The sequence below is a fragment of the Thamnophis sirtalis genome, unplaced genomic scaffold, assembly GCF_051295495.1.
Source record: "Thamnophis sirtalis isolate CommonGarterSnake01/CBP01778 unplaced genomic scaffold, rThaSir2_p1.2 scaffold_8, whole genome shotgun sequence".
NCBI lineage: Eukaryota > Metazoa > Chordata > Lepidosauria > Squamata > Natricidae > Thamnophis > Thamnophis sirtalis.
The window spans coordinates 19,748,113-19,761,201 of NW_028261388.1; the positions used below are offsets into that span (position 1 = coordinate 19,748,113).

Consider the following 13,089-nt stretch of genomic DNA (forward strand, 5'->3'; position numbering starts at 1 on the left):
TGAAATTCCAATAAAATTGATTTATTGCTACTTATGCCTGTGCAGAGGAATATTCTCAAATACGTTTTAGCACCTGCTAGGTGTTATGAAGGGTCAATGGAATTCAAGGTGGGGGGATTGACCTTAGTCCACTTCTGACTACATAGAGATTCTAGGTTGATCCTTCTTTTAACTCTACCACTTGGTTTTACCAATCCTTCTCCTACATTAATAGAACACAAAATCTCTGTTGTTATATGTTGCTTATCAGTTTTATGATGGTCAATTCCATTTTAAAAAGTATCTAGAACCTGCAAATTATATAAAAGTCAAAAACAGGTTATATTTCAAGGAACACTAACTTTATGTAGATGTTAGATAGAAGCAGACAGAAAGTACATCCCTGAAGCATCATACAAATCAAGGGTACCAGCCTCCCTTCTGCCAATGCCAACTGATACTGTCCTTGGAGAAAGGACCAGGCTTTCTTGAGATGGTCCAGAAGGTGCCATGAGTGATGGTAGTGAAAGTTGCTGACCAAGAAGAAACCAAGAAGGGTCAGGACTCAGGATCACTCTCATTCCAGTCCTGCCAGAGGTCACCCACAAATGTAATAAATACCATCTTGGTACTATATTCCCTCTTGAAATTCAACCATAAAAGTACAGATAATCTCTTTCCTTCCTTCAACCTTCTGGAGTTGGAAACTGATCACCTCCTGAGCAATCTTCCCTAAAATGGCAAGGCTGGAATCTAGATTGAAACTGTCCAGTTCCATTGAGTCCAGCAATGGCTTCCTACGGAAGAGGGCATACAACTTCCTCTTTTAATTTGGGTGGAACCACTATCTCCCACAGAGAACCATTCACCAGCAAATGGACACAACTACATGTCACCTCCCAGGAGACTTTAATCTAGTACCATAGGAGGGACATGGATCTAAAACCAAGTGGCTAATCTCACAGTTCCAAGAATCCTGTCCAAATTAATTAATAATGCTCACATGTTCAAACTTTTCCCAGATAACTATGGAGGCGAGGGACACAATTTGCAGATGGTCAGCCACATCTTCACCAAATGAGCTCTCTCCATCAGTAGCCAATTATCTACTAGAATCAACAGAGAACCATCAGAAAGCTGTACTTATCTTTAGCCCCTTAGATTTGAAATCACAAATTTTATCCCGTTTTAATATTCTGTAATACAATATGGTTTCATGCTTTATGCAAACAAAGGTCTCTTGGCTCACACTAATATAATTGTTAGCTAATCTTGATTTCAATTAATATCTCTCCACAGAAAAGCAAAAAAAAAGAGATGTTTTGTTCAGGACAAATCTAAAACACTGCATGAAGAGTCACCACTGAGACACTTCCCACACAATAAAATTTCAGAGCTAAGCATGTGGCTCATAACTGTATTTTCCACATTCACAAATATCTTCCTCAATAATTTTTTAGTGGTTACATGCAAGATCTGTTTTTTTTAAAGGCAGACCATAAGTGAACAGATGTTGCTTGATGTTGTTACCATTTTCAACATATGTCTAGTGTGAACCTGGTTGCAGTATTTTCAGTGGAAGTATTATTTATGGAAGAAGCCTTGCCAACACCGTTATCTGATAGGTGAGATTATGACAGAAAAAAGGAGAATCGAAAAATTATCTTGCACTCATATAATTATGACAACAAACAAACAGAGGAGAGAACAGGATTTTTTAGAAATCAAATTGATTTGTAAATGCCAGAGACAGGAAGTGATCAGACACCAATATTAATGTTCTATTTTTGCTTCAATTTGTGACTCAGATTGGACTAGGATAATATTAGATATAAGAACATTAATGAATCCAGTTAGTCTGAAATAACAATTAACAAATAACAACCAGGGGTCTGCACCCTTTCATACTAACACATTTTACTAAAACTTGTAAGACTTTGTAGCTCACTTCATCAGATACCCAAATACCTTTTAATAAAATCTGTTAGTCTGAAAAATTATATGATATTCCTCCTGATGTTTGCCTACCACAGACTAACAGGGCTCCTCTCCTCCTGCACAATTTTAGATAGAATGGATTGATATCACTATTGTACTTTCACTTTCCCTTGGGTCATGGTTCTCGGCGAAGAGGATTTATCTGGTTTTAATTACGTTTTCATTTTATATACAAGGAAACTGTTTTGCAATGACAAACAAGAATGAGAGCTCAAAGAAATATCAATTCTAGGAACACAGGAAGGATAGGGCCAAAAGAGGAGGTAGATAACACCTCCAAAAAGAAGAGTTATTTTCACAAACTTCTAGCCGTATTTTTGGATAAGAGGAGAAAGAGATAGTCACTAAGGAATGCCTTGCCTTTGTTTCAGAAATAATTATGAAACCAGTTTTTGAGAGATTCATAACTAACGAGTAGCACAGGTTGATCTATACAAATGCACAATAGGAGCTTGATTGTATTGCCCTTTTTGAGTAATGTCACAGATTTCATTTCAATTTCACTTTTATACAAGTTTCTTTTCACTAAAGCTGAAAACTACTTTAGATTTACAAAATAACTGTGCAGAAATAAATCACAGCAAAGTAGAATGGCTAAAGGGTCACAGTAGTAGTCAGAAATGGTTCAACTCAATTCAACATTAGCTATTTTGAAAAACATCAACTACACAATTATAAATCAAGTTTTAGACCAAGAGATGCTTTTTTTAAAAAAAACAAAAGTTTTAAACAAAAAATGCCACTTAGAAATATTCAGTCTAATTGAATATTTAAATATCATTTTAAATTAGTTACTATATTTTAACTGCTTTAAATCAATAGCCTATGGCAAACATTACACTTTGGTGATTGTCATGCAGCAGGAAAAAAAAAGATACATCAGAATTGCCTATAAAAGACCATGAAAATATAAATATGCCAGTTTTCCAAGTATTTCCTAACCACGTTCTCTCATTAATGTCAATATATACAGAGATGAATCAGCTGCTAAAATAGGATATTCATATAAAACCTCTGCAGATATAAGATGCAGCTGGGAAGGAGTTATGTAGTCATTAATCAAATACTCTAAGACATTGGAGTGACTATCTATTAACATTAGTATTTAGTACCAAAGGAAAAACTGCAATCTATTTAAACGTGAACTTAATATTTTGTTTAAAAATTCTGAATAAGTATTAAACAGCTTTTATAACAAAATATTTAAGGGATTAACCATACCACTCATTGTTCCTTTTTCTTCAGAAGAAGAAAAAGTAAGCCACAAGAGCTAAGCATTTTCAGAACATATGGAGTCCAAACATCATTTGTTTGATTATTGAGGAAGAAGAATGATTCTTGTTAACAGAGAAACAATTTTGAGAAGGAGAGTGGATCAACTGAATAGAGCCCCATTCAGGGAGATTTAAATGAGCTAGTTGTGTTTGCTTGCAATTTTGCCAATGACTTGAATAGCTGCAATTCCAATAAATTATAAGAATAGGAGAGATTAGTTATAAATATAGCCTTAGAAATCTATTGGATAATAATTAAACGCAAAGATGTAAAAAAAAAAATCAGTTAATCTTGAGGTGGCCAACGTAAAGCACTTGGAGAAAAAAACGTTGCAGAAAATGCTGTACAAACATCCCAGTAATTTTATCATCTGTTAACCATTTTGCAGTGAAAAGTAGTTTTGCAGAAGTTTGTTGCCAAACACTACATCTTGCAAACTGTCCAATGAAACTATCCTTGCAAAGAATTCTGGCATTTTCATAACAAAGATTTATTACAAAGCAGCTTTTTCATTCATATTTCTTACTATCCTGGGTGCACCCATAGTGCATTCATTTCATGCAGTTGAAAATTAATGACAAAAATCTCCTGATCTGCATTTTGGGACAATTAACTGAACCAGTGGTGCAATTCAGCCAGTTCTAACTGATGGCGGTGGGACGTCATCATGTCCCATTATTGACACTCTGCACATGCACAGAAGGTCCTACACATGTGTGGAGAATGCCGTGTGCACTCACATTTGCGAACCGGTAGCAAAGTAAGTTGATTTCACCCCTGAATTGAACCTATAGCTATAGTCTACGTAAGAACCAAAGAAATGCTATGTTAAAAATTACTCCTAAACAAGTAGTTTTACTATAGTTGTCCAAGTAAAGAGTTTGCTGTAAATAATTTTCCCACAAACTTATCATGATTTTGTTATTGGTCTGGAAAATATTAAGAAAATTAGTCTTTTTTTCTGAAAGGAGAAATGTCACCTGAGAAGGCAACCTAAATTAGAAACATTGGTGAAAACAATTATTAAGAATGAAATTAATGCAAAGAGTAAACTCCAGTGCCTTTAACTTAAACCAGAAGCATCTCAACTTACAGATTTAACTAAAATTGTATTATTATTAAAATCTTCATAACATGTGATGTGCATGTCTAAGCATAAATGGAAATCGGAGCTGATTTAGAATAAAAAGAATAAGGCTTTGTTTCCCACTCAACACCATCCCATTTATGGCTGCTGAAAAACAGCTGATCTAAGAAGCCAGAATTCAGATATAAAATCATAGTTAAAAACAAGCCAAGATTTGTAAATAAATCATCCTGGTACCAAACTCTGCTTTACTGGCAGAAATAAAGTACTGAGTGCAGAGGTGGGATTAAACATTTCTTACTACCGGTTCTGTTGGGCATGGCTTGGTGGGCATGGCAGGCGTGGCTTGGTGGATACTGTAAAATCTCCATTCCCTCCTGATCTGGGAACACAGGGACTCAGGAGGCAGAGAATAGATGGGGACAGGGCCAGTCAGAGGTGGTATTTACCAGGTCTCCGAACTACTCAAAATTTCCGCTACCGTTTCTACAGAACTGGTCAGAACCTGCTGAATACCACCTCTGACTGTGTATCTTTTTTGGGATTGAACTTCCCATCCTGTCAACTCAAGAAAGAAACAATTTCATTATTGCTTTGTAAAATATAGACCCTCTTTGCAACTCTCACAAACCTGGAACCTCGGGACACAAAGTCCTTTTTTGGGGTCTGGGTTAGGTAATCTAAGGCTAGAACAGAGATGGAAATTTGAGGGCAGTCTGTTTTTCTGCTAACTTTGCTTTCTACACCACACTTCCCAGTTGCCCAAGGCAAGAACATTCTAAACATCAACCTGCTTACAGTTTATCCTCCAAGTATTAGTTTAGCCATGTATGATACACATACTCATCAAAACCACACTATGATGAAAATGGAGCCCGAAGGAATAAGAGTCCGTCTTACCTGGCACTTGTTCTGGCTTTGGTCAGAGCTTTGCTGAGAACCAGGGATGGTGCTGACTGGCGTCTTTGGGCCAAGCTCTTCATTTTCTGCTGAAACATCAAAACAAAATTAAACATTGAGCATTTTTAAATTTTATTTCATTATTAAATTTCTATGCAGCCCATTATCGCTGAGGCAACTCTAGGAGACATTTTTATAATATGGAAGGAAAGATCTAAAAATGCAAAGAAACAAAATCCGTTCCATTTGGAGATCATTTAAGACAGACAAGTAGAAAACCTTTCTCAGTCCTAAGAACAGGGGAGGAGAATTTTTTTAGAATACTACAAATTATCTAGACCAGGAGCAAAAGGTGCAGCCCACAGTTCCTACACTGTGTTCTCGACTACCTTATTTTCAACTGGGGTAGCTCAATTCTGCCCCACTCATTTTAAAACTACAGCTCTGCAAGAATATCACTTTCTTAATAATCTGCTTCTGGATCCAATTCAAGAGTGTTTAGGACAACTTGCCCCAGTCAACTTACTGCGGCCAATGTACCACAGCAGCTCCTTGCGATCAGCTCGTAGTGGGATGAGAGTTATATTAATACTAAAGAAATGGTGAAACACAATCATTAAAGAAAGGATCCAAAGGGAGGGACAAAATCAAATGTAAATGACAAACATTAACATAGATTTTTAAATTATTTTAAATAATTGAATCGTTGGATTGTTCTGGGGTGAATTGTTCCATGATGACTTGGACGCAGCAAGTTGGTCATGGTGAGTTGGTCATGGTGAGTTGGCCATGGGTGAGTTGGCCATGGAGAGCTGGCTGCAGCAAGTTGCCCCATTCCTTGACTTATGACCACCATTGGGACCAAAATGTCCACAAGTCATTTGGTTCACCGACAAAAGGGCGAATGACAAAAGCGCGCCCGACTAAACCGCGGTGACAAAACTGTGAGTTCTAAAGTGCGGCGATGAATGAGCGCTGAAGCGCAGCGACAACAGCGCGGTGACAGAAGCGTGCTGTAAACCTAACCCTAACCCTTACCTTAACTTAAATCGTGCTTCTGTCACCGCGCTGTTGTTGCCGCATTGATGACGTTGCTGTTTTAGAGCCGCGGTTTTGTCGGCACGCTTTTGTCGTGCGCGCATTTGTCGGGTCACGAAGTCATTTTAATCGTAAGCCAAGTGAGATCTGATTTTATGACAATTTTTACAATAGTCATTAAAAAGATCACCACAACCATTAAGTAGATCACATAGTCATTAAGTAAATCATGCATGTTTAAGTGAATCCCCAATAGGCATTTTCCCCCCTGGAAATCACCAAAAAAGGTCACAAATTGCTATCCCATTATCACAGGATGCTACAAGTGGTTGTAGATGCAAGCCATTTGCCAAGCACCTGAATTGCAATTACATAACCGCAGGAGTGGTACGATGGTCATATGTGCGAACAGAGGTCACTTTTTCCAGGGCCATTGCAACTTTGAACTATCGTTAAATGAATGGTTGTAAGTAGAGATCTATCTGTATGTTATCGTCCAGGTTGTATTTAGTAAAACAGATTAACAGACTTGGAAGGGACCTTGTAGGTCTTCTAGTCCAGCCTCCCTGCCCAAGCAGGAGACTCTACACCATTTCTGACAGATGGCAGTCCAGTCTCTTCTTGAAAGCTTCCAGCGATGAAGCTCCCAGAACCTCTGAAGGCAACTTCTGTTCCATTGGTTGATTGTTTTCACTGTCTGAAAATTTCTCCTTATTTCCTGGTTGAATCTTTCCTTGATCGTTTCCATCCATAATTCGTTATCTGGCTTTCAGATGCTTTGGAAAATAGCTTGACCCCCTTCCTCTCTGTGGCAGCCCCTCAAATATTGGGACACTGCTATCATGTCTCCCCTGGTCCTTCTCTTCACTAGATTACCCATGCCGGGTACTTGCAACCGTTCATCGTATCTATGAGCCTCCAGTCCCCTAATCATCCTGGTTGCTCTTCTCTGTACTTTTTTCTAGAGTCTCAACATCTTTTTTATAGTGTGGTGACCAAAACACGCAGTATTTGAGACCACATTCTCAAGTAGCATCCAAATCAAATCAAACCTTTATTGTCAATGAACAACATGTGTATAATGAAATTGAATGAGCCTCCCTTGGTGCAGTTCCCCCCTCCAACACAAAATACATCTCAATAACTCAATAATAAATGAAAGAAATAGAATCCCTAAACCCAAATAAGTAATAACTAACACACATTCCCATATACCTATATGTATGTAACATTATATTGCATTACATCGGTATGACCAGGTTGCCCATTGCGCTGGCCTCGCAAGTCTATCATATTAAACCTAATTGTGGTGTTATGTTGCCTTCAAAAGTCTGACACCCCATCCATCCATTCAATACAAGCACGCCAAAAAAGGAATAATATAGATTCTACCCTCTGGCCAAAAAGAAATACACTACTGTGGATTTTACTCCCCAGGAAGACAGGAGGACTGGGGCAGCAGAGACGGGCCTTCTCAGTCAAGGTCTAGGACAGCCTGCCCATCAAAGACAAGAAAAAGACATCTGTGTGTAAGGTATTAAAAAATAGGGCACAGATGACCAGGAAAAGGCTGGTTTCAAGACTGGCATCTACATTAAAACAACTAAGATTTCTTTTTTAATGAGTTTATGTATGCTGGTTTTATGAAATTTGGTTTTGTCTGTTTTACAGTTTTATTGTTCCAGTTTCAGCCTTGGATGGAGGTAACATACTAAATGAATGATAATACAGTACTCAATAGACAAGCAATAAACTATAACTAAACTTATTTTAATTAACAATTCATCACATTCCTCTTAGTTTTCCTCAGGAAGACTGTGCTTGTTCTAACTTGGCTCCCTCTTAATTTAATTAAATTAAGGGCAGTTCTATTCATACTTGAGCCAATTCAACCATTAACAGAATCAGCACAAATTGCAACAGTTGAAACAAGGTCCCTGTGAGGATTTGTTTTTTGAGTATAGGCAAAAGTACTAGTGGTTGCACTTAATAACTGTTTACAAAAGCTGCAAACGGCTTCTAGCTGAAGGAGCTTCTCAAAAAAGTAAACTCAAATGACAAATATTAAAAGGGAAGCATAAAAATGCAGGTTAAAACTTTCCAATTTTCCAATTCAGAGACTGTACATTTTGGTTGCTACTCTGAACGGGTTTTTTTTTTAACCTCAGGGCACCCTATAAGTTAGTTAATGTAATAAACTTGTATTTACTTTGTGGATTGTTTTTATTGTTTTTAATTATTTTCACTGTTTTATAGTTTTAGAATGGCAAGCCCCCACCCCAGCCATCCAATGCCACTTGGCTGAGATGAGTGGCTGTAGAAACTGAATAAATAATCAAACAGACGTACTAAATATTGTTGGCATTTTCTGTAAAACAGACACGAAACAGAATGCATCATCAGAGAGATTCATGTGCAATAGACCGTCTTCATTATATTGGCTAGTGAACTACCGTAAAAACAAGCTATTTTTAGAAGAAGTATTATAAGACTTACAGATGGTGAGCAGCATGTTTTTGATGCAGAACAAGGATAAGTTAGTTTTATGTATGCTTCATCTAAAACATAAGAAGTACAGGTAGTTCTTGGATTATGACTCTAATGGAGTTTGCCCACTATGGTCAGAAGTCTTCAGGGTGATAAAATGTGCCATCACTTGACTGGCTCAATTTTACAACCTTGTTTTCGTAGCAGTCATTACAGGAATCATCATCATTAAGTGAAATCCCCCTCCCCCAGTTCTTAAGCAAGCACTGTAGTCATTAACCAAACACATTGCTCATTTTTGCCGAAAACCAGAAGGAAACCCTATTTTTCAGCAAAACACTGTAAATCGTGAACATGGGACACTGTAAACCATTCTACCTAGAGCTGACTGCCAAGTGCTCAAAATGAGTTCACATGACTGTAGGAGAGGGGCTGTCTGAACTTTAAAACTGATTCCTTTCGGCGGGTTTATCACAACTTCAAATAACAGCTAAGCAAGTTGGGATATACCTGTATGCTTCCTTTCTTTCAGTCAATCGATCCAACTTAGCCCATTATTGATTTTTAATATTCAAATTTGCCTCGAGGCTGATGGATGCTACCCAGTTTCCTGTCCTACCTGCAATGTTGGAACGATGGGCTATATTGATATGAAAAAGATGTAGTAAAGATAAATTGATGCTTTTACATATTCCAACCCACATATTCCAAGCAGGGGTGGGTTTCAACCGGTTCGCGGCGGTCCCCGCGAACCGGTTGGTCGGCGAACCTGGAAGTAAGTAACTTCCGGGAATGGCGAAGGGCACACCTGCCCGCCCGCGCTCCTTACCCGAACTTTTGATGAGTTCTGCGTTTCCATGCATGCGCAGGACGCATACAGCGCCTGCGCGATCCTCCAGGAGCAGCTGGAGCATCGCACAGACGCTAGTACGCATTCGTGCACCGCGCGCATGCACGAGGACGCCGCCGGCCCTGTTCCAACCGAACCGGTTGGAACGGGGCGAGAAACCCACCCCTGATTCCAAGGTATAGCAGGAACTCATTTTACTGCAGCCTCTCATTCCAGGGTGGAAATAACAAAGCTGTACGATAAACCTAAAGCTCTGCCATTATTTTTGTGGACAACTTGCATTTCTGCCAAGGAGGCAAAAAAAAAACATTAGAAGAAATCAAGACGTTTCATTTTTAGACAAATGGATTATTATTTCTCCAGGCTTAGTCGAGATCTATTTACAGTATTCAGTCACGAAACAGTGCCTTGTGCCCTGTTTCCTGAATAAAAGGGAAAATGTCATAACGTCATAACAGACAACATTCCAGGCAACTATTTAAGAAATGTCTGAATTGGGATTTAGGTTCTATGTTGGATGAATTGAAAGTCTTCTAATCCCTACCCCAAAATAGATTTATACTTATAATTCTCCATAGGATTTGTGTAACAGTTAATAGAAAGATATAGAAATAGAAAATGGTTGGGAGAAATTAAATCTGATGAAATAATACACATTTTAACACTGTATTTTCAAGTATTGCCATTTCCATTAAAGTCTAGAAAGACATGCAAATAAAAAAGAAAGGAACACAGACTACAAATGGGATCTATGTTCTGTTTTGTCTTTAATATCTTAACGAAGAATGCTCAACACACATTCCATTTTTCCTCCACAATCATAAGAACTGGGAAAGACTTGAGGTGCTGTTGGAAGAAATGTCGTCCTGTGTTCAGTTCCAAGTGGGGGGAAAAGACACTGGAAACATGGAGGCTGCTTGGAAGGGTGATTTAATGCTTGGAGTTCCTGGGTGAAAAGGGGGATCCCATGTTTCAAGATGTTGGTTGAAGAAGAAAAAGGGCCAGATGCTGAGAATTCCTGAGTTTTATACCCTCTCCTGGGCCCCACTTCCTGTCCCTGTGTAAGAAATGTATTCTGATTGGTTGTCAGAGGCCCAGGGGCAGGGATCTTAGCTGACTTAGTAGGCTGTCCTGAGACCCAAGCTTCTTTGCCTTACTGGCTGATGTAATTTCCCAGGTGCCATGTGGTGAGTGGGTAGAGGATTAATCCTACCTTTGTTATATAGAATAGACTGACTCAGGCCTTAATGGCCCATTGACAAAGGGGGAGGGCAGGAAACAGCAGGGAGCTGCTTTGTCTTTAAAAACTTGTTTCTCCTTTTCTCATCTAGGGAAATATAATATTCTGTCTTTTTAATATTTCCTAAAATATTCCATTTTCCTAGGAGAGTGAGGGGTGGGTGCTAACTTCCGACAGTGGAATACAAGGGTATGTGTATGTGTATGTGTCTCTCCTGTACCAACACTCACAAGCAAGAATTGTTTACTAGCATTCAAAATCCTACTTTAAAATAATCATAGCCACTAAGATATAATCCACTACTTCCAGTCTTTGCAATGTCCTGTTGAAAGAAATGTCCTTCTGGGTTCGGCTCCAAGTGGGGAAAAAGACACTGGAGACATGGAGGCTGCTTGGAAAGATGGTTTAATGGTGGGCAGGACCACATGGCTTGAGTCCTGAACAGAAAAGGTGATCACATGTTTCAATGTTGGTAGAGAAAAAAAGAAGGGCCGGCTGAGATGCTGAGTCCCTGGTTTAGGCCCTCTCTGGCCTTTGATCTTGAGCTTGTATACTGTTTGTTGTCAGACTCCTATGGGGCCATGCAGGGGCAACTCTCTAGGCTGCATTTTGAATCCAGGTTTGGTTGAGTTCTCAGATGCCATGTGGTGAGTTGGGTAAAGGGCCAATATTATCGTGCCTTAATCCCATCCCCCTGGAGCTGAAGGGGAGAACTCTTTATTATGTAAAGGGACTGCCTTGGCCTTCTTAATGGCCCATTGACAAAGTGGATGGAGTCAGGAAGCTACAGGGAGCTATTCTCAATTTCAAACATGTTTCTTTCTTTTCACATCCAGGGAAATATAATATTCTGCCTTTTCAATATTTCCTAGGATATTTCATTTTTCTGGGAGAGGGCTGGGTGATAACTTTCCACAGTCCGAAATGTTTATCATGCTCACTGAAGAGTTCTTCAAAATTATTTCAAGCAGGCGAGTGGCAATTGCAAGGGACCATTTTAGTCACCAGAGCAAGCCAAAGCAGACCAGACTAGACCCAGAGCTAAAATGGGGAGGATTATCAATGTTCAAAGATGGCAATGATGTCCTAACAATATTATAACACTGCAGCTCTCTACCATGCAAGAGTTGCTTTAATGGTCTCCTTAAAACAGTAGCATTTGCCCCCCCCCCCAACCTGACACAGAGGGCTGTTTTAATGAATCGCAGGCATGTGCATGCAAGAGTTCTCTTTCAAATCATGCCCAGCGTACTTTTTTAGGAACTCAACTCTCTTTCAGACACCACAAACAAAAGGACGTTTTTGAAACATTCTCCTGGAATACTTAAAGTTAGGCAAACTGTTCATCTACCAGTGTGCCCTAAAAATATGAAATGTAAGTAACAAATAAACAACACTGTAGGAAGTTAGCATCCACCCCTTTCCTAGAAAAATGAAATGTTTTAGGAAATATTAAAAGGGCAGAATATTTCCCCTAAAAGGGAGGCAGAAACTCATCCCCCACACTTGTCAATGGGCCATTTAGACCTGGGTCAGTCTATTCTACATAACAAAAATCTACCTCCTTCAGGCAGAGCCATAATAGGAATCCCAAAGCCCTTTCATTACATCATCACCCAGCAAGAGTCAACCAAGCTTGGGACTCAGGACAGCCTACAGAGTGGGAGTCTAACAACCAATCAGAGTGGGAGTCTAACAACCAATCAGAATACAAGCTCAAATTCAAAAGCCCAGAGAGGGTATAAAACTCAGGCACTCTCAACATCTCTTCTCTTTTTCTCTTCACCCAACATCTTCAAGGCATGTGATCCTTGATGGTTAAAACCATCTTTCCAAACAGCCACCATGTTTCCAGTATCTTTCTCCCCACTTGGAACTGAACCCAGAAGGACATTTCTTCCAACTACATGACAAAGGGCTATTGTGATTTCAATTCTGTAAAACTTTGCACAACCTCCCCCATGTGAAGGAGAAAGCCCAGGGTTAAATAAACTTGTAATCCAAATAAATATAGGACAAATCTACCTATTAAAAAATTCAGTATGGCCAAGCAAACAGAATGAATAATTTTGATTATAAAAAGAAGTTGAAGTCTACATCTAGAGATTTGATATACATTACCAGCCTCATTTTTCCATGTAAAATTGAATTATAAGATTTCATTCCCCACCAGCTGTCCCAAATTTGAACAGATGGGATGCCTGTAAAACATCATATATATAGTGAAAAGTGATG

The 13,089-nt window shown here is 39.0% G+C and overlaps 1 protein-coding gene across 2 annotated transcripts in view; it reads right to left on the reverse strand.

The window, feature by feature from the left end:
- ARHGAP20 (Rho GTPase activating protein 20) overlaps positions 1-13,089 on the reverse strand; it is a 105,404-nt gene that overhangs the window by 74,129 nt on the left and 18,186 nt on the right. Inside the window, exon 2 of one of the 2 annotated variants that reach the window (XM_087721201.1) lies at positions 5,240-5,325. In XM_087721201.1, the coding sequence (XP_087577327.1) occupies positions 5,240-5,325 (86 nt within the window). Of the gene's footprint in view, positions 1-5,239; positions 5,329-13,089 lie in introns of both variants that reach the window. The other variant, XM_087721200.1, reaches the window with a different exon arrangement.